At 40.2% G+C, this 27,852-nt stretch overlaps 3 protein-coding genes across 3 annotated transcripts; 1 reads left to right on the top strand and 2 right to left on the bottom strand.

Moving 5' to 3' along the window:
- The first annotated feature begins 257 nt into the window (after window positions 1-257).
- Window positions 258-10,058, top strand: LOC129112810 (bestrophin-3-like). Its single transcript, XM_054625044.1, has 13 exons — window positions 258-409; window positions 1,450-1,544; window positions 4,001-4,088; window positions 4,741-4,886; window positions 5,789-5,943; window positions 6,167-6,244; window positions 6,924-7,076; window positions 7,344-7,424; window positions 7,985-8,136; window positions 8,376-8,466; window positions 8,981-9,099; window positions 9,215-9,472; window positions 9,692-10,058. The coding sequence occupies exons 1-13, from the start codon at window positions 258-260 to the stop codon at window positions 10,056-10,058; spliced, it is 1,935 nt and encodes a 644-aa protein (XP_054481019.1).
- An 852-nt stretch (window positions 10,059-10,910) lies between these two features.
- nots (nothepsin) lies at window positions 10,911-17,817 on the bottom strand. The gene is made up of 9 exons (XM_054624521.1): window positions 17,756-17,817; window positions 16,840-17,020; window positions 16,232-16,353; window positions 14,843-14,960; window positions 13,774-13,973; window positions 12,782-12,907; window positions 12,371-12,515; window positions 12,166-12,264; window positions 10,911-11,088 (listed from the first exon to the last, which is right to left on the bottom strand). The coding sequence occupies exons 1-9, from the start codon at window positions 17,815-17,817 to the stop codon at window positions 10,912-10,914; spliced, it is 1,230 nt and encodes a 409-aa protein (XP_054480496.1). The 3' UTR covers window position 10,911.
- Window positions 17,818-19,604: 1,787 nt separating this feature from the next.
- Window positions 19,605-27,852, bottom strand: cct2 (chaperonin containing TCP1, subunit 2 (beta)). Its single transcript, XM_054624601.1, has 16 exons — window positions 27,722-27,852; window positions 25,899-25,973; window positions 25,692-25,757; window positions 25,241-25,352; window positions 24,625-24,701; window positions 24,415-24,527; window positions 23,326-23,528; window positions 23,124-23,224; window positions 22,153-22,280; window positions 21,931-22,034; window positions 21,701-21,820; window positions 21,311-21,439; window positions 21,112-21,215; window positions 20,917-21,016; window positions 20,174-20,315; window positions 19,605-20,090 (listed from the first exon to the last, which is right to left on the bottom strand). Exons 1-16 carry the CDS (start codon window positions 27,722-27,724, stop codon window positions 20,060-20,062), a joined length of 1,608 nt encoding a protein of 535 aa, XP_054480576.1. The 5' UTR covers window positions 27,725-27,852; the 3' UTR covers window positions 19,605-20,059.

Raw genomic sequence — 27,852 nt, 5'->3', positions numbered from 1 at the left:
GACAGCATCATGGTGGGCGAGAGAGAGAGAGAGAGAGAGAGAGAGGGGGGGGCAGTGGTTGGTTGGCATTTGGCAGAAACAAATCAGGAAAGAAGGAGCCGATGAAAAGCACCGCTGAGGACAAACAAAGACGTCTGAGAGTTCTTTCTGTGAGTATAATACTTATACATAAATACTTGTGTCTGTATTGAGTCATAATGTCACAATGGAGTTCAGGCTGTGATGTAACGACAGTTTGTCCCTCAGGTCGTCTCACGATGACCGTCACATATTCCAGTAAAGTCGCCAACGCCACCTTCTTCAGTTTCCACCGGCTGCTGCTGCGCTGGAGAGGAAGCATCTACAAGCTGCTGTACCGAGAGTTCATCGTGTTCGTGGTGCTCTACACGCTGCTGAGCCTCGTCTACAGGTCACACGCTCTCTGCTTCCTTTAGGTTACTGATTGTAATTTGTTCTTTTAAAGCACAAGGCTGGTGGTATTCTGCATTTTTATTATATTCCTGAAAGACCCCAAAAAACAGCAGAGAATGTTTCTACTGACAACAAGATATGTCTTCCTCTTCTGGGTCATTGAGATGTCCAAAAAAACCTTAAATTTAATCAAATTGGCAGCCAGGTTTTTATCCAAATGTGACAAAAGACAATTTTCAGAAAATACACAAAAGAAAATGCTATTTTAGGTATTTAACTGTGATCTAAGTGCGTTTCTATCCGCTACTGTTATGTGAATGTTAGGATAAGCAGTAGGTGGTGCTAGTTCTCCGGCCAGGTGCCATTAAACCGCTGCAGAAGAAGAGAACAAAATCTCAAATGATTGGAGAAAATTCATAAAACATGATGTGATTTTGTCATTTCTATTAGTTTAATCTATTAAAGTCAAGGAATAACCACAGACTGTATATTAAAAGTTGAGGTATTAATCGTGACGTCACTCATTGGTTTGTAGACTGATGTTATGAAGCCTTGAGTTTGTCGTCGCCATCTTGGTTTCTTTTGCGAGTGACGTAGAGACGCCGTATACGTCTCTGGTGTGGACCTGTCAATCAGTGTGTAGCCCCGCCCTAAAGCATCCCCTGCTTTATGGTCTGTTTGACTCTAAATGGAGCATCATTTACTAAATGAACATCATGCTGTATTGAAGAAGACTTGAAACTAGAGATTGAGACCATAAACTCATGTTTACAATGTTTACTGAGGGAATAAATCAAGAGAGAAGTAGAGTCATTTTCTCATAGACTTCTATACAACCAGAGGAGTCGCCCCCTGGTGGACAGCAGAGAGAATGCAGCTTTAACACATGAAGCATCTCTCAAACAAAATTAACAAAATAAACCTTGCAAATGTAGCAAAAAGTACAATATTTCCCTCTGAGATGTAGTGAAGTATGAGTATAAAAGAACCTGATAAAGTACAGCTTGTATACTAAATGTACGACTGTGTCCTCCGCAGACTCGTCCTCTACGACAAGCAGAAGAGGTTGTTTGAGAAACTCTCGATATACTGCGATAAATACGCCGAGCAGATCCCCGTCACCTTCGTTCTGGGTACGTCTCTCTGATCACTGACGCTCTGCTCTCACAGGATCAATGATGAACTCAGCGTCAATACAAACCAGAGTCCCTCATTCTGTAGTCGCACAATATACATCCAAAGTTCCTTTCCATGCATGCTACTTTTGTGTTTTATTGTATTGTATTGTGCTGTACAGGGTTGTACTATAGTGTTTGCTGTAGCATTGTATTGATTATATTAGACCACTAAAATGTAATAACCTAATTTGATAAATAGATAAACAGATAGAGATATGGGTAAATAAAAAAATAAAAGAAATCAAGGTTTCAAAGAATATAAATGATCATTTTTATATCATAAAAGAAATCCTTGCCATGTTTTTAAATTGTAAACACAGACTCTTCCTGTCTGCGTGCCGTAAATGATTGTTGCCTTAAATCAATCACAGGAATAACAGGGTGAGCCAATCAGAGGCAGAGGAGGGCGGGACATAACTGCACTATAGCTGGATTCAGCTTTAAGAATACATTTATGATGGAAACTTAAACTAGTGAGATAATAATTATTGTTCAGCCATGTTGCTACGGTAACCTGCACTTTAATATACTGTGACCTTGAGGTTAGAGGTTACACTGTTTTTAACCCCAAAAAATCTATAACAAATAACAAACAACCTGATTCTGTGAAACTGAAACGTTACATTTCTGATTAATAACAGAAGCCCGTTTAAAGATAACACGTTCGTTATCCGCCTCGTTATCTCTCCTCAGACGGACTCCTTATTAAAGATTAGACATTAATGAGATTCACAGGAGATCAAGCGGCTCAGTGTCTGTGTGTTGTTTATTAATATCACAGGAGGAGTCGGGTTCATTTTAGTCCTCGTGGAAAAAGGCTTAACGCTCAACAGTCCGACCCTCAGATAACTTCTGTTTGGATACCAGAGACCAGAACATTAACAGAGTGCTGCACTTTAATACAATGTTGAGCTACTTTACTTCAGTATTTCCACTTTCTGTTACTTTATTCTCCTCCTACATAACATCTTAGAGCTAAATATTGTTATTTTTACTGCATTATATTTATCTGGGAGTTTCAGATAATTAAATACAAAATAAAAGTGAACTAATAAATTATGATTTATTATTATAGATTATATAAAGTAATTAAAATTAGCTCCACCTTTAACAGCTGCAACATTAAAGTAACGATCACATTTATGTACCAATAATATAATATATACTATTCAGAAATGGTCCAATCTGCAAAATGATAACTTTTACTTTTGGTACTTTAAAGTTACTTCAAAGTCTCTTTGGCGACACATGTGGTTACATGCGGTAACTACAGGCAGGATTTAACTTCCCAGAGATCCAAACTCCGTCTCCTGTGTGAAGTCTGTCAGGATTCGTACAATATCCACAAAACACAATGAGCCGTGAATTTGCATTTGAAAACTTTTACTAAACCTAACTTAATATTTCACAATCTTTTACTAAACCTAACTAAGTATTTCACCTTTTGTTGCTTAAACTTAACTAAGTTGTTTCCTCTGAACACAAAAGTTTATTTTGAAAAGACTGAATTCATGTAACAAGCAGAAATCGACACGTGTTGCTGGACTTTTGTTGGAAAAAGGCAAAAAAAAATCTACTTTTCGTAAGATATCATATAAAACTTTGTGTGAGGATACATTGTTGTGTTAAAGTGGAACTGAAATATCAGAATCTTACAGAAAAATCAAAATAACTATAACTCTGCATCCTGTCTGAGTACAGAAAGCATAACAGACCAACAGACAGACAGACAGGCAGACCAACAGACGGACAGGCAGACAGACAGACAGACAGACAGACAGACAGACAGACAGAGAGACAGACAGACAGACAGACAGACAGACAGACAGACAGACAGACAGACAGACAGACAGACAGACAGACAGACAGACAGACAGACAGACAGAGAGAGACAGACAGACAGACAGACGGACAGACAGACAGACAGACAGACAGACAGACAGACAGACAGACAGACAGACGGGGTGTTGGGTTGCCTCATTAGCCGGCTGCTAATGGAAACAGATCATTAACGAGCAGAGAAAGGCTAAAAGCTGGATGAGTGTTTGTGTATCTGATCCACTCTCACAGTCAGACATGTTGTTTCTCTGAACCCTGAACACAGCCCTGTGTCTATGAAACCCAAAGCTTCTAGAAACAAACAAAGAAACCAAGAATAAAGTAAAAACCTGTGCAATAATAAAATCAGATAAATGGCCTGTTATTGTTCAAGTTTAATGTCCATAATTAGTAAATTAATCTGGCTATGTTTGAGACAAATACATGCTAAAAAAACACTTGTTATGTGCTAAAAAATGCTACTCCCTAAGCCACACACACATGTTACAGAGGACGGACAGACGCAAAGACACACGTACGCACGCACACCTTTTCGGATTTATTGTAATTTAAGATTATTTGTGTTTTTTAAGGTTTTTATGTGACTCTGGTGGTGAATCGATGGTGGAATCAGTTTGTCAACCTGCCGTGGCCGGACCGACTCATGTTCCTCATCTCCAGGTGAGTTAAATATTCATTTAGAAGTCATGTGATTAACTGGGATTTCTTTTCTGTCTATTGACTTTGATGGATTGGACTTTTTAGACACCAAGAGTGTTTTTTTGTGTGCGATTCATTTGCACATCAATGTATTTTTGAAGCCGATGCTTCATGTGTTAAAGCTGCATTCTCTCTGCTGTCCACCAGGGGGCGACTCCTCAGTCTATGAGAAAATGACTCTACTTCTCTCTTGATTTATTCCCTCAGTAAACATTGTAAACATGAGTTTATGGTCTCAATCTCTAGTTTCAAGTCTTCTTCAATACAGCATGATGTTCATTTAGTAAATGATGCTCCATTTAGAGTCAAACAGACCATAAAGCAGGGGATGCTTTAGGGCGGGGCTACACACTGATTGACAGGTCGACACCAGAGACGTATACGGCGTCTCTACGTCACTCCTCCTCAGTCCATAATATGGTCACTTCCTGTCCACTGGTTGCCAAAAACCAAGATGGCGACGGTCAAATAGCTGAACTTGAGACTTCAAAACGTCCACAAACCAATTGGTGGTTAGTTCAAGATGCATAGGAACTAAGAGCGCTCCCAAACACACAGTACTGGTGGGTAGTTCAGGGGTTTGTGATTGTATGTTATTTCCACTTTCCTCCAGTTGTGTTCAGGGTAAAGATGAATATGGCCGCCTGCTGCGCCGGACCCTCGTACGTTACGTTAACCTGACGTCGCTGCTCATCTTCCGCTCCGTCAGCACCGCCGTCTGCAAACGCTTCCCCACCATGGACCACGTGGTCGAGGCAGGTGAGAGAGTTTAAGGTTCGATTCATATAAGTTATGAATGATGTTATATATTTATGTTTTGTTTCTAACAGAACTGTCTGTGCTGAACTGAAAAGATAAAAGTCAGATGGAGTTCAGCTCCTTCTCGTCCGTCTCTCCTCCTTCCTGTAAGCGTCTGATCCGACCCCTGGGATTGGCTCGTTATCGTCCAATTAGAGCAGGACTCTGAGAGCACAGCTGATGATGAGGCCGTTTTTTGTTTTGTTTTATTTAATCAGAACGTCTGTCAGATTTCCGTTTTACATTTACATTTGGGAACAATTTGGCAATGCATTTTCTTTTTTGGTTAATCTGTTGGTCTAAAAACACAAACATGTCAACAACTGTAGATTTTAATATATTTGTAGTTCATAATTGTTTACCCAAAGAAGAGACAAATCTAGGTCGAAATGTCTTCCTGTACACAGAACAGTGAAAAGTAAAATAAATACACAACTGGATACTTTTTAATTGTGATATAAAGAATATAAAGAAATCCAAACACAACAAGCCTCCTTTACACATTTTATTTTGTTTTAATCACCACCCCAGCTGCCTTTTTAATATAATATATTTAATATTTGTCATCTTGGTTTTTGGTCTCCGCCATCTTGGTTTTGGCGGTCGCTATTGGGTTTCTTGTTATGTCGGCATCTTGGATTATTGCCATCCCCATCTTAGTTTTTAGACGTCACCATCTTAGAAATGTATCCATCGACATCATGGTATTGGGAATCGGCATCTTGTTTTTTTTGGACCACATGATCTTTGTTTTTTCCCCTTTGCCATATTGGTTTTGGAAGTTGCGATCTTGTTTTTTGACGAGGCCGTCTTGGTTTTGGATGCTCTTATGCTGATAACTAGTTTTGTCCGCCCACCTACAGGTTTTATGACTCCAGAGGAGAGGAAAGTGTTTGAGAACATTCGTTCTCCTCACCTGAAGTACTGGATTCCCGTCGTCTGGTTCTCCAACTTGGCGTCTAAAGCTCGACAGGAAGGACGCATCCAGGACAGCATCGACCTGCAGAACATTCTCAACGTGACTCTAAACAGTTTATATGATCAGTACAACATGTACCTCTGAGATGTAGTAATTCAATTATTAATGGAAGCGTCTCATTAGATTACAGATATCATGTCAACAAGCAGACACACAAACACACTTTTATTCCCTTTAGACTCTAAACACTCGTTAGCCGGACATGAAGGTAACGTGACACCAGAGGGAAAATGTATGAATCTGAATCTGTTTCTGTCTTCAGGAGATGAATCATTTCAGGACTTGGTGTTCGACTCTTTTCGGATACGACTGGGTCGGCGTCCCGCTGGTTTACACTCAGGTCTGTCTCTCATTAATATTCATATCTGTCAAAACAACAGCTCGTCTAATCACATCTTCCTCCATCATTACTGTAACTGAATCAGAGCTCTGAACCTCCCACACAGAGAAGAACCGTAAAGACTCTCTCTCTCTCTCTCTCTCTCTCTCTCTCTGTCTCTCTCTCTCTCTCTCTCTCTCTCTCTCTCTCTCTCTCTCTCTCTCTCTCTCTCTCTCTCTCTCTCTCTCTCTCTCTCTCTCTCTCTCTCTCTGTCTCTCTCTCTCTCTGTCTCTCTCTCTCTCTCTCTCTTCTCTCTATCTCTCTCTGTCTCTCTCTCTCTCTCTCTCTCTCTCTCTGTCTCTCTCTCTCTCTCTCTCTCTCTCTCTCTCTCTCTCTCTCTCTCTCTCTCTCTCTCTCTCTCTCTCTCTCTCTTCTCTCTCTCTCTCTCTCTGTCTCTCTCTCTGTCTCTCTGTCTCTCTCTCTCTCTCTCTCTCTCTCTCTCTCTCTCTCTCTCTCTCTCTCTCTCTCTCTCTCTGTCTCTCTCTCTCTCTGTCTCTCTCTCTTCTCTCTCTCTCTCTCTCTCTCTCTCTCTCTCTCTGTCTCTCTCTCTCTGTCTCTCTCTCTCTCTCTCTGTCTCTCTCTCTCTCTCTCTGTTGGTCGTCACTCTCTCTCTCTCTCTCTCTTCTCTCTCTCTCTTTAGGTCGTCACTCTCGCCGTCTACACCTTTTTCTTCGCTTGTCTGATTGGTCGTCAGTTTCTCGACCCCACCCAGGGTTACCAAGGACACGACCTCGACCTCTACGTCCCCGTCTTCACGCTGCTGCAGTTCTTCTTCTACTCCGGCTGGCTCAAGGTGTACTGAGCACTGTTGTTACCTAACATTACCAAGTAGTTCTGTTTCCTAAACCTAACCAAGTACTTTAGTTTTCTCAACATATCAAAGTACATTTGTTAAATAAACTTAACCAAGTACTTTTGTTGTCTTCACATAGCCAAGTATTTTTGTTGCCTAAACACAACCAGTACTTTGTTCTGACTTCCTGTCTGTGGCCAGGAGCCCATTGGTTCCCACTGAAAACGTGTGACTGAACTCCAGGTGTGATTTGTTTCTTGTCGTCAGGTAGCGGAGCAGCTGATCAACCCGTTCGGAGAAGACGATGACGACTTTGAAGCGAACTGGATCATCGACAGGAACCTTCAGGTCGGCAGCCAATCACAGCGCTCAGACACAGGATAACATTACTCTAGAAACAGAGTACTTTTCTCTGCAAACCTGTCTCCTAAAAATCATGTTCCTGAACAACAAAACTGCATTGTACACATTGAGAAAACGCTTTGTCTGGGATTACGAATGAGTCCATGGAATTCCCCAAGTAGTAGTTTTATTGCCTAAACATAACCAAGTAGTACTTTTGTTTACTTAACAAAACAAGTAGTATTTGTGTTACTTAAATATAACCAAGTTCTTCTTCTGTTACATAACAAAGTAGTAATTCTGTTGCCTAAACATAACAAGTAGTCATTTTGTTGCCTACTGTAACCAAGTTGCACTTTTGTTGCTTAAACATAACCAAGTGCTTCTGTTTCCTACACATAATAAAGATGTGCTTCTGTTTCCTAAACATAATAAAGTTGTACTTTTGTTGCACAAACACAACTGATTTCTGGGTTTTGAACTCATTCCTGTAGGCTTTTCTCAAAGACAGAAACCCCACTATAACCCTTTCATCGTTGTCCCTTCCTGTTCCCCTGTCCCTCCAGGTGTCTCTGCTGGCTGTAGACGAGATGCACATGAACCTGCCTCACATGACCAAAGACATGTACTGGAACGACTGCGAGGCGCGGCCGCCGTACACGCTGGCTGCCGCCGACTACTGCATCCCGTCATTCCTCGGCTCCACCACCGACATGGGGTCAACACGCACTCACATGCTTTATATATTAAACATTTCAACCAAGCAAGCTGATTGGTTGAAACCAATCATGTAACCCTCCGTGGTTGTTACACAGGGAGCTAGCCAATGTTTTCTGTTTTAATTATAATCTGTTTGGAGGGAATACTTTTAAGGTAATATAATGTATAAAACTAGTATCCTAGAGGACACACTCTTCATCATCATCATAGAAATATTTGGTCCAATGTCTCTTCCAGACTCTCTGACATCCTGCAGATTGACGAAACTGAGGTCAGCGACAGTCGTCCTCGGAGACAGGAGTCTGTTTTAGCTCGGCGCCAAGAGTCGGTAATAGAGCGTTTTGTATCACTTCTGTTTTTAACCCTGTATGAGTGTTTGTCAGTCAGTAAGCACGTTATAACAGACAACTCATTTACAGATATCAGTGGAAAATAATGGAGAATGTCATGAGGACATCAATCAAGGAAGGTATTAATAGTTTTTGGGGTGGTCATTTCTTGCAAAAACTTAGTTTGGCATTCCTACAGCTTTCATACAACCTTTGACAAATATAGCTCCTAAAATATTAGAATGAGCCAAACATTATGATTCTTTTGGCAGCCAAATTCTACAGTAAAGGACTCTTTGATGAATTCTACCAGAACCCCTAAACGAATCATGCAAATGTGACAACATCTAGATGACATAGACTGATAAAGACTATACGAATCTAAACATGGTAATGAATAATAGTAAAACAAAGGATTTTAAGGATTTTACGGCGACTGAAGTTCTTTCTTCTTTCTTCACAACAGTTGATATCTAAACTTTTTCTACGGTCATATCTTTGGATGTTTTGCAGGTTCTGGGTCGAGTCCGCCGGCTCCTGAGCGTTCAGGACCCTCCTGAACTCCAACCTCCTCGACCCGTCTTCAAACGACACAGCAGTGACGCAACAGGAAGCTTCTTCCCAGACTTCAGGTTCAGTATTGTTCAATTTTAAGGCACTTAATGGGACCCATATTGGTGGGTTTCAATTTCTGTGTGATTGTTTTAACGGCTGGTCTTTCATTTTATTGTCCTTCGATCCATCCAGGGTCAGTCCACGTCCAGAGGACATGGCTCAACCCTCACCTGCCATGGACACCCTTTCCACCTTAAGGGAGGTCAGCAGCAACCCTCCATCTCCTGAAAGTCCGCCCTCGACTGTTTTCCCCCGGTTTGTTGTCAGTCCGCCGTTGTCCGCTGACGTCCGTCACAGCATGGATTCTTCTGGCAACGGTGAAGCGGCAAAACCTCAGAATGGTCTGGATCCTTCCCCCTCTGAGGAGACACCGGGCCTGGATACCTGGAGGTAATTCAGTGTCATCACTTCTGACTTTGCAGTCCTTGTTTGTCCATCACTGGCCTTAATGGAACCATTATGCTGCTGCTTTGAGAAAATGGGATTATCAAAATGACAAGCAACCACAGTTGGTCTTAGATTTGGTAATATCTTCCTTTGAGTTTCTTTTCCTGCCCTCCCACTCCTTTTACTTTCCTTTGTGGTCTGATTCATTCTTTGTATTTCCAGGACCGGCTCCACGGTTTGTTGTTCCCCGACCCAGCTGGGACCGAAGGAATTCCGTTGGACATATCACCCTCCAACCCGGCCACGGGGTCGCCAGTTCTCCCTCCAGTTCTCCAGGCAGTCATCGAAAGCGTCGGTCCGAAGCCTGCCGAGCCCCAAGGCTCTGGGACGGCGGAGAAGAGGCCTGGCTCGATTCCAATCCCGACGATCACCCGGTCCTCCTAACAACACACTGCAGCTGCCAGACCCCGAGTACGACCACGACTTCCAGGGAGTGGCAGGGACTGAGGACGACGAGAAGGAAGGAACCAACAACAGTGAAGCGATCAAACACCAAGACTCCCAATCGCAGAGCTCGGAGAACAAATGAGGTCCACTCACACAGGAATATGATGCTACAAATCTCAGAGCTGGACATTTTACCCAACAAGAAAAGTCACAAGAGGGAAGTCGCTAAGAAATCTCCAACCTCTGAAGGTTTGGGTTTACCACGGTTTGTCACTGGAGACAAACTGTCACCCTAAAACGGTACACCAAAGAACGCAAAAGACACAAAAGAATCCTAATACTGGTGATCAACTTGGGCAAAAATGGAAACAGCAAACAACAACTGCTGAGCTTGATTGGCTCAAAAAAAATTGTCTTTTTCATGCCTTGCTATTTTCTTAATGGAAGAAAAACTCAATGCACACTGGAACACGTGAAATTAGCCACCAAGAGCTGATTTTTCCACTCACTTGAATACATTTAGCGGGTTTTTGTTTCATGCCATCTGGTGGCCATCAAAAGAACTGCAGCTGAACACACTTCAGTTTAGGATCCAACATGCACTGTGGCAACTGTGATAGCAGTTTGTCTGTTTTTGTAAATGTAACTGAAGTCCTGAATATACAGAACTGCTGCTGACGATCACCAAAAACTGTCATTTTTTTAATAAAACGTGACTGATTTGTCAAAAAAAATTGAGTAGTTATTTTTAAAAATGATGTCACCAAGGCGATAATCAACAGTTCAGCAAATGGTTGTTCGTCCTTGATGATGTCATTGGAGGATGGTCTATGATTGGGCACGGCAAATGAACCACGGATCACAATATTCATAAAAAACCTGACCAGCATAAGAACAAAAGCTTCTAGTTAATTACAAACGAGTACTATTTGTGTTAGTGCCTTTGCATGAATTGTATTTATTGATGATACAGTTATCATTTATTAACCGATGGGTTAGAGTTCGGTTGGGTGTTTAGCAGTAGCAAAACCAACCCGGTCCTGTCCTCTGTCGAAGATGCTGTAGAACTCGGTCAGAAATACATCTCCCAGAATCCACAGGGGGCCTTCGGCAGAAACAAAGTCCATGGCCTGGAAACCACTGAAACAAAACTCCTTCGTGCCAAACATCTCCTGGAGATGGAGAGACGGACAGAGAGAAGACTTTTGACAAAGACATTTCAGTTTCATACTGTATATTAAAGTTCAAGTATATTTCTCATGTCAACCATAAAAATATAGCCAAATTATTTATCGTCTCTCTCAGATCCAAAATATAAAAACAGACAAAACCAAATGGGTCCACCACACAAATGACAAACTGCCAGCTTGATTAAAAGAAGCAAAACTTTTGATTCAAAACATTTGTCAGTTATATCCCTGGAAATAAAATAAGAGAAGAACTGACAATTCCTTTGAAATCAACAGCAAGTTCAGTGTATCTTAAAAGCATGGTGAAATTGAAAGCTAATCTGTAGCTAACTAGCGTACAGATGGCTTTTTAGCTAGCTACTCAGCTACGTGCTGGCCAGTGGCAGCACTGGATCCAGAAGTAATGTATTCCATTTCTATAGTTTCATCCTTTCCTACAATACCCATGTTTTTTGAAAACATGTTCAGCAAACCCTGAACTTGAGAGGAAAACTATGATTTGGTTTGAGTTCAGCTGGAGTCAAAACCTGCATCTTGTCATCCTATGTAGCTTTTATTTTAGATGTCTGCTCTACATCTAAAACAAACATCTTTGAACATAACTAGAACCTTCTTGTACCTTCTTTATAATCATAAAAAAGTCTAAAGGCCAAAAAAGCATCATACCAGCATATTTATGTGATTAGAAATACACTGATCAGAGAGGAGAAACTAATCAGCTCTTAAGAGGCTGGAATGATAATGTGCAATGGTTTGAGATATCTGCTAGATGTTCCTAACACTGAATCCCTTCTTGAAAACTCCTTAGAGCTCCTTAGAGCCCCCTGGACCTCCTGAGAAACCAGATAACTTAGTGGTACCCTTTGACCTTTAGGCTCTGCTGAACTCTTAAGCATCCTTTAGAAACATCTAGACCACACCACATGATACCAACCCAACATGCTGACAAGTGTTCATTAGTAGTATTTCACAACAAACAAAGACAACGGCAGAACAAAGTCTGTCAACCATTTGGGAAAACAAAGCTAAAGGAGACAAAGCACGGAAGGAAAGACGAACCTTCCTAACGTATTGCTCAGGAGTCAGTGTGTACTCTGTTCCTCCGAGCACGAATGTCACGTGAGGCAAATTGGACAACCGGACACAGTCGATGAGGAACTGGAACACAGAGAAAAGGTAAAGGTCAAATGAGATTATTATTTTTAAAGTATTCTCCAGAAACGTCTTTTGAGATTTAGATTATACAATTGAATTAGGGTTTAACCTCTCCTATGTTTGTGGGCGTGGCTCCAATCAGCTGGTGAAGGCTGATGATGTCAACGGTCGGTCCGGCGATGAGGGAGGTTCCAGTATCGACGATCGCCTGGCAACCACGAGAACAGAGAGTAGTCGCACCCTGCACCGCGACACTGAAACATACACAGATAACATAATGTGGCATGTTTTTATCACTGTCATGCTGTTTCATTTTATTTAAAGAGTCATCTAGTGGTTGTTGCATTTACTGCACAACTTTCATTGTTATGCAGATGATACCCAGTTGATCAGTAAATGTGAATTGTTGGGTCAAGAGCCAAAGGTGCCACAAAAATCAAGAAATACATTTCTAAGATAAGCAACTGTATTGAAAATGTATTTAAACATGTGTGTAAAAATATTGAATAATGCTTGAAACCTGTCCATCTTAATCTGCCAGTAGCCCTTAGCAGTCACAGGAAGCCAGTTGATTGGTCCATTGTACAATGCCTCGTCCTTTCCGCCTAGCAACAGTTCACCTTGAGTGTTGCTGCTGCTCGTTTTCCTGCAGAAAAAAAAAAAATCACATTTAAATTAACAAAATGCAATTTATTCTTTGTTTATTCTCTCTTTATGGACCCCAAAACGTTCTTATCAAACCACTGAGTCCTCTGGACCCTCTGACTCCAACTCTTAGTTATCTCTAGATCTTAAGACCATTAGTCTCAAACCATTTCCCAAGATTTTGCAAGTTATTAATCCAACCAAAGATTCTAACAACAAATTCATAAACCAGCATGTTCGCGATCCTCCAGAACCATTGGACCGAGGACCCTAGAAATCTTTTATTCATATCTGGAACTACCCAGAAACCCTTAGACTACCTTAAAACTCCTACAATCTGCTGTACTCTTGGGCCCCTCAGGAACCCCTGAACACACTGGACCATCCTTGAAACCGGGGACTCCTGGATCTTTCCCGGACCATTGGACTAAAACACTGGGTCGACCCTAAAGAATGCTTTAAATCTTTGTGACCCTCTGGATGCTCCTTGAACCTTTGGAGATCTCCAAAACTCTTTAGCTCTTCGCACTCTCTTGAAACACAAGGGAAACCTTCTGTATCACCTGAAACCCATTGGAACGTCCTGGGAACCCTAGAACCTTTCCAGAACTCTCCTGAAACCCCTTCAACACCCAAAACTCTGTGGATCCTTGAACTTTACAATTGACTTCTTGGACTCCAACTTGGAAACCCCAAGCAAATGTGACTTGAAAGTTGCTTCTTCAAAATGATGTACAGGTAGGAACAACAAGATATTCTCCTCACTCCAATGAACCCCTAAACTGGTTGTACTGGTGAGCTCCCAGTTTGATGTTTTAAAATAGAGAGATCTAGTCATGGCATTGGTCTGGGGAAAGGAGGTTGTACCTGCTGAGGTAGAAGGAGAAGATCGGCTCATCCACAGCCTTCTGCATCATCATGTTGTCGAAAACGGGGTTTCCAAGGATCTCGGCCAGGGACGGGTAAGCCATCCCCAGAACGCCGTCGAACCTCGCCATAACAAACGCAGCACCAGGCTCGTAGACCGACTCCCCGAACTCCTGGTTCCAGGCGGTCAGACTCCCGATCTGGATCAGAAGATAAATGTTAAAGGATGTTTGTTGAACTGTTTTAACGTACCCTTTAATGGTTCCTTGTTTTACTGCGCTTCAACTTCCTGTGTACAGTTTATTAATAAACAGGAAATAAAGGAAATCTGATAAGAACATCTTCAGCTTCTTCAGCTAAACAGGTTCAAAACAAATCTTCAAATCTTACAAATTGCAATTTCATATTTGGACATTTTATATTTCTTTGACTGCAGAATATGTATTTTTTCTGGATATGTAAAGGCACACGAGTGTCTTCAAAATATATCATGCCGTATATAAACAAACTTCTTGGACAGTCGGTTGTGAAGAGACAAGAGACTGTCCCATAATCTAACCGTGGAGGTCTGTAACCATTCGGCTACTAAATGATATTAGTTTTTAAATAAATACTTTTAAATACTTTTAAATACTGTACTGCCTTTGATATGATCCAAAACTTTGATATGATCCCCCAAAAATATATTTTACATTTTTTGAGATTTGTTTATTTGTTAAAATTCTTATATACTTATGCATTTATTTCAAGTGTTTTGAACCTCATGTCCTAGATTACTACAGGCTGAAATTATGTAGGTAATTATATCTCCAGCATCTCTGAGAAGCAAGCTTTGGGACCAAAAGTGGTTATATTTAAGATACTAGGACTGTTGTTTAGTGTGGATTAATCAGAATTATTGACTGACCAGGAACCAAAACCCCGACTGAAACTGAACTGGGGACGTTGCAGATAAACGGTATGTTCCTAATTTATTTGGCCATCAGGATTCCCCAATAGAAACGCACATTTGATGACCTTGTCTTTCTGTAATTGTTGACATATTTTCATACAGGAGGATAAACTGGACCTTCAGTGTTTCTCTGGCCATGACTCCCAGCAGGTGTCCTGATCCGTAGTGAATCCCAAACATCCGACCGTCATGACGGAACGAAGTGGACTCAAACGCCCTGTAACGCCTGTGCAACACTGAAAGCACACACACACACACACACACACACACACACACACACACACACACACACACACACACACACACACACACACACACACACACACACACACACAGACCTTGAACTTCTTATCACAGTCAGGAACACACCAAACCCTGCTGTCATGCCGTCCTGACCCCACAAACACAACTCTGATAAAACACCAATAGAAACTCCAACAGTTGTGTTGTGTGGTGTTAAATTGTCTTGTGTAGTGTTGTGTAGTGTTGTGTAGTGTTGTGTAGTTGTGTGTGTTGTGTAGAGTTGTGTAGTGTTGTGTAGTGTTGTGTAGTGTTGTGTAGAGTTGTGTAGTGTTGTGTAGAGTTGTGTAGTGTTGTGTAGAGTTGTGTAGTGTTGTGTAGTGTTGTGTAGTGTTGTGTAGAGTTGTGTAGTGTTGTGTAGAGTTGTGTAGTGTTGTGTAGAGTTGTGTAGAGTTGTGTAGTGTTGTGTAGAGTTGTGTAGAGTTGTGTAGTGTTGTGTAGTGTTGTGTAGAGTTGTGTAGTGTTGTGTAGAGTTGTGTAGTTGTGTAGTGTTGTGTAGTGTTGTGTAGAGTTGTGTAGTGTTGTGTAGTGTTGTGTAGAGTTGTGTAGTGTTGTGTAGTGTTGTGTAGAGTTGTGTAGTGTTGTGTAGTTGTGTAGAGTTGTGTAGTGTTGTGTAGTGTTGTGTAGAGTTGTGTAGTGTTGTGTAGTGTTGTGTAGAGTTGTGTAGTGTTGTGTAGTGTTGTAGAGTTGTGTAGAGTTGTGTAGAGTGTAGTGTTGTGTAGTGTTGTGTAGTATTGTGTAGAGTTGTGTAGTGTTGTGTAGTGTTGTGTAGAGTTGTGTAGTGTTGTGTAGAGTTGTGTAGTGTTGTGTAGTGTTGTGTAGAGTTGTGTAGTTGTGTAGTGTAGTGTTGTGTAGAGTTGTGTAGTGTTGTGTTTGTGTAGAGTTGTGTAGAGTTGTGTAGTGTTGTGTAGAGTTGTGTAGTGTTGTGTAGTGTTGTGTAGTGTTGTGTAGAGTTGTGTAGAGTTGTGTAGTGTAGTGTTGTAGTTGTGTAGTGTTGTGTAGAGTTGTGTAGTGTTGTGTAGTGTTGTGTAGAGTTGTGTAGTGTTGTGTTGTGTAGTGTTGTGTAGTGTTGTGTAGTGTTGTGTAGTGTTGTGTAGTGTTGTGTAGTGTTGTGTAGTGTTGTGTAGTGTTGTGTAGTGTTGTGTAGTGTTGTGTAGTGTTGTGTAGTGTTGTGTAGAGTTGTGTAGAGTTGTGTAGTGTTGTGTAGTACCACAGGCTTGGCTGACGCAGTAGGTCGACGGCACCCAGAGGTCGGATGAGCCGGTGTCGAAAATCACAGAGAAGTTCTGCTCCGGAGTCCCCAAAGTGATGTCACCGTAATACTGAGCCTGAAACACAACAGACACACTGTGAGTCTGTAGCATGTTGTAATTATAGACTGTATGTAAGAAGTGGACGTCACCAATTGGTTTGTGGACGTTTTGAAGTCTCGAGTTCGGCTATTTGACCGTCGCCATCTTGGTTTTTGCAACCAGTGAACAGGAAGTGACCATATTCAATCAGTGTGTAGCCCCGCCCTAAAGCATCCCCTGCTTTATGGTCTGTTTGACTCTAAATGGAGCATCATTTACTAAATGAACATCATGCTGTATTGAAGAAGACTTGAAACTAGAGATTGAGACCATAAACTCATGTTTACAATGTTTACTGAGGGAATAAATCAAGAGAGAAGTAGAGTCATTTTCTCATAGACTTCTATACAACCAGAGGAGTCGCCCCCTGGTGGACAGCAGAGAGAACGCAGCTTTAACACAGGAAGTGTTCCCGTCTGGTTAGCTCACATCAGTAATGTTGAGACATTGTTTTGTTCTTACGTCCACGAAGTTGTAGATCTTCTCGCTGGAGCGTCCGAGCCGCAGTGACGGCGTTCCGGGCGGGAAGCACTGAGCGTAGCGGCGGTTAAACATGTCGGGCCGGTGATCCTTCAGGAAGTCCTCCAGCAGGCCGTTGGCCCGCAGCTGTGAACGAATCGTAGGCACCCGCCTCAGAGGGACCCTGGGGGGGTATTTAAGTGTCCCATCAGTTATTTTTTCTCATTTCCTAAAGGAATAGTTCAACATTTTGGGAAATACATTACATTACATTACATTACAGTCATTTAGCAGACGCTTTTCTCCAAAGCGACTTACAGTCAGTAGTATGTTACATATCATTCACCCATTCACACACTGATGACAGGCTACCATCAAGGTGCCACCATCAGACTCTAACTAACATTCATCATCAGTCCACACCGATGGCCTTCAGGAGCAACTTGGGGTTAAGTGTCTTGCCCAAGGACACATCGACTGCCGAAGCCGGGTATCGAACCACCGACCCTCTGATTGGAGAACTACCTTGCTCTCCACTACGCCACAGCCGCCAAATACGCTCATTTGCTTTCTTGCCCAGAGTTAGATGAGTTAGCTTAGCTTAGCATAAAGACTGTTAGGATGGTTCTGTCCATGTTTGCTTAATCTAAAATATCAAACTATTGTTTTTTTGTTTTTTTTTAAAGAATCCTGAAAAACTTTAGCTTTTACTTGGATTACTTAAAATTTTCTGGAGTACAAAATAACCTTGAACTGACATTAAAAGCTATTTGTTGGGTACATTTTTAACACGTGGGAATAAAAAGACACTTTTTCTTACTTTTTGTAATTTCCTTGTTTTGGCGCCATCTGACTTGACCAAAGCAAAGTGAGTCGTTGTACTTGTACACAGATAAACACAAAGGTGTGCGTTTCCTACCTGACCAGCGCCGAGCTCGTCCACGTCCAACCCACCAGCAGAACCAGCACCAGCTTCATCATGTCGCTCTGAGAGTCAGTGAGACTGATGAGCGTCAGACAGACAGGAGCTGCTATCAGAGACCACTGCTGCTCTGATTGGATGTGTGTGTGTGTGTGTGTGTGTGTGTGTGTGTGTGTGTGTGTGTGTGTGTGTGTGTGTGTGTGTGTGTGTGTGTGTGTGTGTGTGTGTGTGTGTGTGTGTGTGTGTGAGAGACAGCAGAGAATTGTGGCATCAATAAAATACAGTAAAAATCAAGAAATCCCAAAGTCACGGTGTATTTGTATTTAGTTGATTGTTTTGGTGCTTTCATCCACAGATGAAGTCCATGAGATGTGGCTGAAAGCTCCAGATTTGAATTATTATTCTGAAACTACTATTAAGATAAAACTTTATTTATCCTGAGTGAAATTGTTGTGCAGCAGTTGAATTAACAAGAAGGAAATAGTGCAAATAAATACTTCAAATTAAACTAAATATAAAACAATAAAGATTATCAGTAAGGGGCAAAAAAAAAAAATGTTCTTGTCATTTTATGACTTTTATCTCAGAGAATAACTATATTTAGTATTTTAAATTTGTGGGATTTTTTTCTTATAAATGTACCATTTAAATCTCAGGCCAATATTAAAGGTTTTTGTGGAAAATTGTGATATTTAATTTACGATTTAAATCTCGTGAATCCTGAGATTTATAACTCTATATTGTTAAAATACTTTTTCCTACAGTGACTCTACACAGCGTCGTAAAATTCACTTTTAGCCATTTTATTTGAGTGTCTGAGTTAAAATACAGTATAAATTGTATTTATTGCCCTTAAAAAACTCTCACAACTGAAAAAACATATTTTTTTGCTAAAAATGACAAATAATGTGACACTTCAGAACGTGTTGGACATCTCAATGTCCTTCTGACTATTTAAACCACATCGTGTCTTTTTTTCATGATAAGATGATTTAGAAGTGATTGAGTTTAGAGGAGAACAAATCATCTTGTAGTAGTTCGTTGTAGTTTTTAGTTTTCCGTCTGGATGTGACACTTCAGTTTGTTGACACGTTGAGGTCTGAGTCACTTTGACCTGATGAGACAACGTCAACAACGAGCCGACACAGGGTGGACAAAATAACGTGAACATGAGTTCAGACGTCCATCAGATCAATAATGAGGCTCTGATGTACTCAGGTACAATGTGGAGGGAGTATTTTTTATATTCTTTACAGTCAAGAATATATAATAGTGAAACAGTCACAGTTTGAATACTTAAACTACACGTTACTGATTTTACGAACTTTAACTAAAGGAACATTTTACTGTAGTTTTTACTGTGTATTAATAGTACTTTTAATGTAAGAGTACTTTTACTGTAACATACTTTAACAGTCTGGTATTACTTTACTGTTACTTGTATCTTTACACGGAGGTATTTGTACTTCTACTGTAACAACATTTTTACTGTGTGGTATAAGTACTATAAATGTAAGACATATTGTTGGTGTGGTATTAGTCATTTCACTGTTACAGTATTTCACAGTGTGGTATTTGTACTTCTACTCCAACAGTATATTGTGTATAATGTGACTTACTGAACTGGGTCTTTTTACAGTGTGTTAGTACTTTAACTTTACCAGAGTACTTTTACAGTAACAGTATTTTTAGTGTGCATTAGTACTTTGACTAAAGTATCTGAATACTTCCTCCACCTCTGATTTGGTGCCAACAGTGAATAGAAATGAGATAATGGAGGTTTTATTTTCCTCTTTGAAGAAATAAATGTATTTTTTCAGATAAAAATAAAAACATGCTGCAGAAGTTTAATTCAACTCCAATATCATGTTTATTTAAAACAAGTTACATTTGAGTTTCATCATCTTAGAATAAACTGAACGCACATGATTTTAGTATTTCTTCACATTAAGATCGTTAAGATTTTGACATTTAGGAGCAAATTCTCACAATGTGACGCTGGAAACAGCCAATCAGGGCTCAACAGGAAATGATGACGGACATTTGAAGCCAAAATTCATCCAAAACAAAATTTCTCTGAACTTTGAGTTTTGAAACTCTAAAGTAGTAACAAATAAAAAACAAACGTCTTCAGTCGAGAGTCGCTTTCTTTTTATTTTCAGTAAACAAAACAAACGACGACGTTCTGAGTTTTACAGAGAAAAAACAAACAGTGGAGCGTTTCTTTAAACTTCAACTACACAGAGGCGATAAATAACAAAAGTGATCTCCTCCTCCTGTCTTCATCATCCTCATCCTCCTCTAGCAGGGGTGATGGTCGGGAACTCTCTTCCTGCAGAAACAAACGACGACAGTCAGTGAAAACTCATCTATCAAAGGTTAAACAGAAGAGATCCAGAGGTGTGAAGAACTGACCTGGGAGCAGCTTTGATGATGTTGTCGACTCTGAGGATCATCTCTGCGGCCTCGGAGGCGCTCAGCAGCACCTGACGCTTCACCTGGAAGGACTCGGTGACGCCCAGCTCCGCCATGTTGCCGATCACTCCTTCAGACATGTCTGCAGGGAGGAAAACACAGGTTCTAATATTACTGAAGTCTAATATTACTGAAGTCTAATATTACTGAAGTCTAATATTACAGATGTCTAATATTACTGAAGTCTAATATTACTGAAGTCTAATATTACTGAAGTCTAATATTACAGATGTCTAATATTACTGAAGTCTAATATTACTGAAGTCTAATATTACTGAAGTCTAATATTACTGAAGTCTAATATTACAGATGTCTAATATTACTGTCTAATATTACTGAAGTCTAATATTACTGAAGTCTAATATTACTGAAGTCTAATATTACAGATGTCTAATATTACTGAAGTCTAATATTACTGTCTAATATTACTGAAGTCTAATATTACTGAAGTCTAATATTACAGATGTCTAATATTACTGAAGTCTAATATTACTGAAGTCTAATATTACGTTTTACTTCTTTAAACAGATTGGAGTCACAGTAAAGATAAATCATTTGAGCTACTTTTCATTTTTCATCAGTTTTTTGGGTTAAAGCTCGACTTCCTTGTTTCTCACAGAAGCATTAATATGTTATGATCTCGTGAGGCGTTCAGGTGCTGAATGTTTAGTCCGTCCACTCACTCAGGCCTAAGGTGGTCTTGCTGTCCTGGTGTGCAGCTCTCAGCTGAGCCACCAGGTCGGCGCTGTCGTAGCCGGCGTTATCGGCGATGATGGTTGGCAGCTGGAGGAAGAGACAAAAAAAACTCAAATCTCCTTAAATCTGAATCACACTAGATCACTTGTGATCCTCTGAACAGGAAGTAGACGTGAGCGTACCATCCTCAGAGCTTTGGCGAACGACTCCATGGCAACCGCCTCCTTTCCTGGCGTCCTATTGGCCAGATCGGTCACCACCTTGGCCATCAGCATCTCAGAGCAGCCTGACGGAGAGGAGACACCGTCAGCACCTCATACAGTGTGTGTGTGTGTGTGTGTGTGTGTGTGTGTGTGTGTGTGTGTGTGTGTGTGTGTGTACCTCCTCCGTAGACGGTGCGTGGCTCCTTCACAGTCTGAGCCAACACACACAGAGCGTCGTGCAGCGAACGCTCCGCCTCGTCCAGAATCTGCTGAGTCGCTCCACGCAGGACGACGGTGCACGCCTCACCTGAGAGGAGAGGGGTCAGGGGTCAAAGGTCAAACAGAGCCTCAATGCAGGAGGAAGGTACATGTGAACACATCATGATAACGTTATAATTTACCTTCAGCCAATACTAAATTTAACTGAACAGAGCCTGAACGCATCATGATGTAACTGAACTGAAACTCCGTTCATAAGCTGCTAACGTTACTAGTTACCTCCTGTTAGCCGTGTGTGTGTGTGTGTGTGTGTGTGTGTGTGTGTGTGTGTGTGTGTGTGTGTCCGTACCCATGGCGACCCCGGAGAAGTGGATGAGTGTGTCCTCTCCGATCATCACCTCCTCGATCAGCTTGCAGTGACCCAGTTTCACCAGCTCTGGATGGTCGAAGGTGGAGCTGATCTCTCCTCCTGATGGATCAAGAGTCTGCATTAGTTTAACTGGACGAGGAACTCCATAACCGTGTGTGTGTGTGTGTGTGTGTGTGTGTGTGTGTGTGTGTGTGTGTGTGTTTACGTACCGGTGACCAGAGCGAGGCGCTCGACGCCGGCAAAGTCTGCGTGCTCGATGGCCATGACTCCGGCCTGAGCGAACAGCTGCTCCGGGTAGTTATAGATCAACTGTCTGAGGACAGAAAGAACAGTTTACGTCACATGATGAATGTCTGTGATGAACTGAAGGATGAAGTGTAGCTGTGTGTGTGTGTGTGTGTGTGTGTGTGTGTGTGTGTGTGTGTGTGTACCTGTTGATGAAGCAGTTGATTCCGTGCTTCAGGATTCGGTCGACCTTCTCCTTCATCTTCTCTTTCTCAGCCATCTCAATCTCTGCAACCTTCGCCGTGGAGTCGACGCGAACCCTGGAGCCAAAGATCTGAGAGACAAAAACACAAGATATACAGTCACAACAGAGTGAAACACAAGATATACAGTCACAACAGAGTGAAACACAAGAGAATGGGTTTTAAATCTCTGCAAACTGTTAAAAATCCTCCAGTTTAAAAATACTGAATCCTGTTTACGTTCAACCCTCTGAACCCTAAAACCCACCGGCAGGTTTTCTTTAAACAATCGCCAAAACTAAACAGTTTATCACAACCAGAAGCCCTGAAAACTGTCATTATCTTCAGATATTCATCTTTCCGACGGTCCTTGAACACATCATGTGTGATGAACGCTTCTGTAAAAAAAACTCAACTGAACAAAGCTTTAAATTGTGATATTTTATCAAAAAGGTCTCATTTAAAATTTTCTGGTTTGTTTTAACCAGATTCTTTAAAAAAACATTAAGTTCTGAGTTCTTCAGGCTGCTGAACACAGAGCAGAGAGGAGAGGATGTAAAAATATTAATAACTTTATATATAATATGTAAAGCCTCCTTTTTGTTTTCCAGCATTGGTAACAGTTGTAGAACATTGGAAACATGTTGTATATATAGATTCCAGTGTTTTCAAATATATCCAGCTTGTGTTTTACTCTTTACTTTATGATTTATGTCATAATAACTGTTATTCTGCACTAAAGACGTGTTTGAGTTCTCTCTACTTCTAGTCATGATTGTTCTGTTTCCACAGAGGAGCAGGACTTTTATTTTGAAATGAAAATCAAGAACACAGAGAGAAAAATGTGACAGGAACAAATAAAAACTGTGCGTGTACCTTGATCTTGTGTGTGTGTGTGTGTGTGTGTGTGTGTGTGTGTGTGTGTGTGTGTGTACCTTGATCTTGTCGGTGTCCATGCCGGTGTTGGCGATCAGGATCTTCACGTTCTCCACCCTCTTGGGTTGGTTCACGCCGATCTTCTTGTCCAACAGGAAACCTGGAGACGAAGCAGAAACACACGTGAACGTCTCAGCGGCCAATCAGAAGCCAGAGACCGTCCGCCCCTCCCCCGGTACGTTGTGACATCACTCCGCTCACCTTCGTCCAGGTAGGAGTCGGTCAGGCTGCCTCCCAGCTTCTTGATGATGTGGATGGCCTCCAGGTTCCCGGAGCCCTTCAGCCTCATGACGGCGTCCACGGCCAGCTGGGAGAAATGGTCTTTGTGGTGAGTCAGCAGTTTGGAGGACAGCGTCGTCCGGGCGATGTTCATTAGGTCCTCCTGGAAACGGGCTGAGTCGTTGCTACGGAGACGGGAGGGATGGAGAAGAGGAGCTACAGGTAAATAAGGTTAACTGGTGACGGATTTTATTTCATTTTACTTTATTGCTTTGATTAGAAACAAACCGATGATGTACATTTCATTTTTTTTTGTGCAAATAACTAATTTATTTCTTTATTTTCTATTCAAGAGGCACAGGGCAAAAAATGCAAAAATGTAAATATTTTTTAGAAGATGTTTTTTTTTAAGAAAACGTTATGCAAGTGCTCAGAAAAATCTAAATTTAAAAAAAACTAAAATTAAATTTAAAAAAAGAAACAAAATAGTTAGAAGATGATTATCATTCTAATCAGAATATTTTTTTATTCAAAGTTATAATAAATAAAATTATATCACAAGGTTTTCTTCTGTCTGGAACATCAAAAAGTCACTTAACTAGAAAAAGGGTTTAATCTCTCATACAGTAGATGTTATTTGAGTTCTTTGTATTCATTCACTTTATTTATGTTGCTTCCTGTTTCTAACTTTACATTTGATTGTGAGCTTCTATCAGCTTTTGTTTCATTTGTTGAGTCATTTCACTTTTATTTTTTTTATCTTTATATTTGGCTCGTTTAACCTTTTCTCCTTTTAATTATTCTGTGTGTTTTAAAATGATTATGTTACTGTTGTTTTTGAGTGGAGAACAAAACAACTGAAGATCCAAATAAAAAAAATAAAGAATTAAAACAACAGAAGAGCAGTTTCACTTCATCTCACCGACCTAAACCATCAATGTCCTGTTGTTGCATCTTTTGGACTCATTTACAACGAACACTGTATTTGTGTGTGTTCACTGAGATAAATAGTTTAATATATATATATATATATATATATATATATAATATATTTTAAATGATCAGTCTCACCTGTGGTCCACGGCCGCCTCCCTCAGAGCGTCTCTGGCCGCCTGCGTGGCCTTCCTCCAGCCGGCGATGATGGTCTGTGGGTGAATCTTCTTGGCGATCAGCAGCTCGGCTTCCTGTTGACGTTTAAAGAGAAGCAGTGAGAGTGAGGTCACATGACGCTTTAAAAAACGTCAGGATTCATATTTAATAGAAATAGAAACAGTATTTTACCCGCAGCAGCTCTGCAGCGAGCACGGTGACCGAGGTCGTCCCGTCTCCGACTTCATCGTCCTGAACCTTCGACATGTCTGAAGACAAAAGGATTAAAACTGATTATTGATTCTGTTACAGTTTACTATTTAACATTAATGTTTATTCTCTCTGTTGAGTAAAGCTGCTAGATATATGAATGAAATGATTACTGCAACCATTAAAACCATCTTTTGTTGTAGTTTTACTCTTAAAAACAAACAGAAAACTTTGTATAAGATGATTTTTCACCACAAATGTTATGAATATAAAAGTTATTTTTATGGCTGGTTATACAAAACTAGTTTCACAAAATTATTAAATAGTTTATCAACATTTTCACATACAAGGAATTTTGGACTGTTTGGGCACAAAACCATAAACATAGTTAGAGAAAATAAAAATAATGAGTCATGAAAAATAAATATAGAATGGAAAGAAAAATGATACAAAATGTGAGTATTTTAAATGAAAAAGATGATAGTTTTGAGCAGAAATGTTTAAAGGTTAACAGCATAAAGTGTTCAGAATATTTGCATTGTGCAGAGATAATAATCTGAAGGATGTGCGTCCCAGTTTGACCAGTTCGTTCACTCACCAACCAGGACTTTGGCGGCCGGGTTGTCGACTCCGATGGACTTCAGGATGGTCGCTCCGTCGTTGGTCACCGTCACCGAGGCGCCTTTACCTCCACCGAGGAGGATCTTATCCTGGAGAGACGAGAGGAAACGGCTCAGAGGACAAAGTGGAGAAAAACAACTTGTACTTGACATTTACTCTGAAATACAACAGAATCACAACGTGTCATTTTTAACAAGCAGACCTTAAAAATAAATATCTTGCATGCAATTTATTGTCAAATTTTCCATTTATGATTCTGGACTTTTGTCATTTTCTTTCCTCTAACTATGTTTATTGTGAAAAAAAGACAATTTATGCCCGTTTTTTTTCACATTTTGGGCTATTTTCTGGTTCCATAATGCTTTAATACACATGGAAAATCTTTGTAATGAAAACAATAATCAGCTCTATGGATTAACGTGACCTACCATCCCCTTTGGGCCCAGAGTGCTCTTCACCAGATCTCCGATGGCGATGGCGCCAATGAAGGACGACTGCAGAGAAAAAACACAAATGAAACAAGAGAAAAGATTAAACGTTTATCTTTGATTTTATAAACTGGACAAGCAGCTTTAACAATACGACGAGTTAAGACCAAAATGAAAACCTTAAAACACAGATAACAATAAACCCACCAGTCGTGCGGTCTCGGCTTTCTCTTCATCTGCTCCATGTCGGAAGATGTTCATCGGTGCCATCGATAAGGACGCCTGCAGAGAAAACAACCAATCGATCAATATCATCACACACACTGATATCAGTACACTATAACATAGTTCTCTGAGATATATAGATATACACACACACGTTAGGGCTCCAGTGTGTAGTATTGTAGGGACGTCTCACTCTGTCTTTATCTCAGTTTTATGTAGAAATTGATCAGTTGTGCAAATATATAACCCATTAACTGTATTTTATTTGTGTTGTATTATTACTGATCCTTTCATCTAGACAACACTTAGGATTCTTAAGGAGAAAACTTGACAATTACACTCATGATCCAGTTACATTCATATTATTATTCACACCTGAAGTTTTTCACCAAGAAATAAATAAAAAAGATCAAATTTCATATCAAATTAAACTGAATATTTTAGTGTGCATTTATTATTTATCACCTGCTGATTTTTGTAAATAACATATATATATATTTTCTATTCAAGAGTTACAGGGCAAATATGTAAAAAAAAAATGAAAATATTTTTTAGAACATAATTATGTTAAATAATTAAAAGAGAAATATGTATGTGTGTGCTCAGAAAAATAGAGATGAAATAATCTAAAATAAATTAAATAAAGAAACAAAATATCTACAAATATGATTATTATTATAATGAGAATATCAGGATGTTGAGATGGATTAAAAACTTCCAAACTCAATGATCAATTAAACTAATGTTTTGATCTTTGACTCATTAATATATATTAATATAGAATACAGATGTTATTTTTTATTTCTTATTAAATTAAACTGAATATTTTAGTGTGCATTTATTATTTATCACCTGCTGATTTTTGTAAATAACATATATATATATATTTATTTTCTATTCAAGAGTTACAGGGCAAAAAAAAGAGGAATATATGTAAAAAAAAATATTTTTTAGAACATAATTATGTTAAATAATTAAAAGAAAATTTATGTGTGTTCAGAAAAATAGAGATGAAATAATCTAAAATAAATTAAATAAAGAAACAAAATATTTATGATGTGCAGAAAAATCAGGATGTTGAGATGATTAAAAAACTAAACTCAATTAAAAACTAATGTTTTGATCTTTGACTCATTAATATATATTAATATAAATATAGACTACACATGTTATTTTTATTTCTTATCAAATTAAACTAAATATTTTAGTGTTTTGTGACATTTTAAGATATTCAAATATATGGCATTTTTTAATATAATTTATGAATAAATGTGCAGCCTTTATTAATATTTATGACATTAAGCTGCAGAATGAATGCAGCCATTAAAGGCGTGGACGGAGCCTTTTATTCCGAGCGTCCCTGAACGCAACACCAGCCGCTTTCATCTGGAAGCTTCCATCAAAACGAATAAAACACAAATAAAAACACAAACAAAAGACTTATTAACCACGTGAATCACACCAGCTGTTCACGTGACTCGTTTACATCTTTCATCACGTGTTGATTTTATCATTTATAACCCCCGTTATCCGCTATTGTCTGTAATCGCTGAAGGTTAGCCTAGCATGCTAACAGGCTAATCCCATTCACCGCTATGGCGCAGTTAGCTTAGCCGTTAGCATAGCCACCGCGTCCATGTGCTTGCTCGCCGGTAAGCTAACGGGAAGCTAACGGGGCTGTGAACGGACAGCTCGGACGGCCTGAGCCGCCTCCAGCAGACTCTGCGGGAGTAAACCTGCGTGTAGAAGCTTAAACATTCTGTATATTTGTGTTTAAAAGGGAGGAAATAGACGCAGAAGCTCACCATGATGTCTGCGTGTCGGGATGCAGCAGCGCAGGAGAAGGGCTGGGGAAGTGACGCGGTGACGTAGTGACGCAGTGACGTCGTTACGTAGAGAACGTGATGCTGCGTTCAAAGGCAGATCGGAGGGGACG

Source organism: Anoplopoma fimbria, chromosome 23 (genome assembly GCF_027596085.1).
Source record: "Anoplopoma fimbria isolate UVic2021 breed Golden Eagle Sablefish chromosome 23, Afim_UVic_2022, whole genome shotgun sequence".
Lineage (NCBI taxonomy): Eukaryota > Metazoa > Chordata > Actinopteri > Perciformes > Anoplopomatidae > Anoplopoma > Anoplopoma fimbria.
This window is presented reverse-complemented; position numbering and strand designations above follow the sequence as displayed.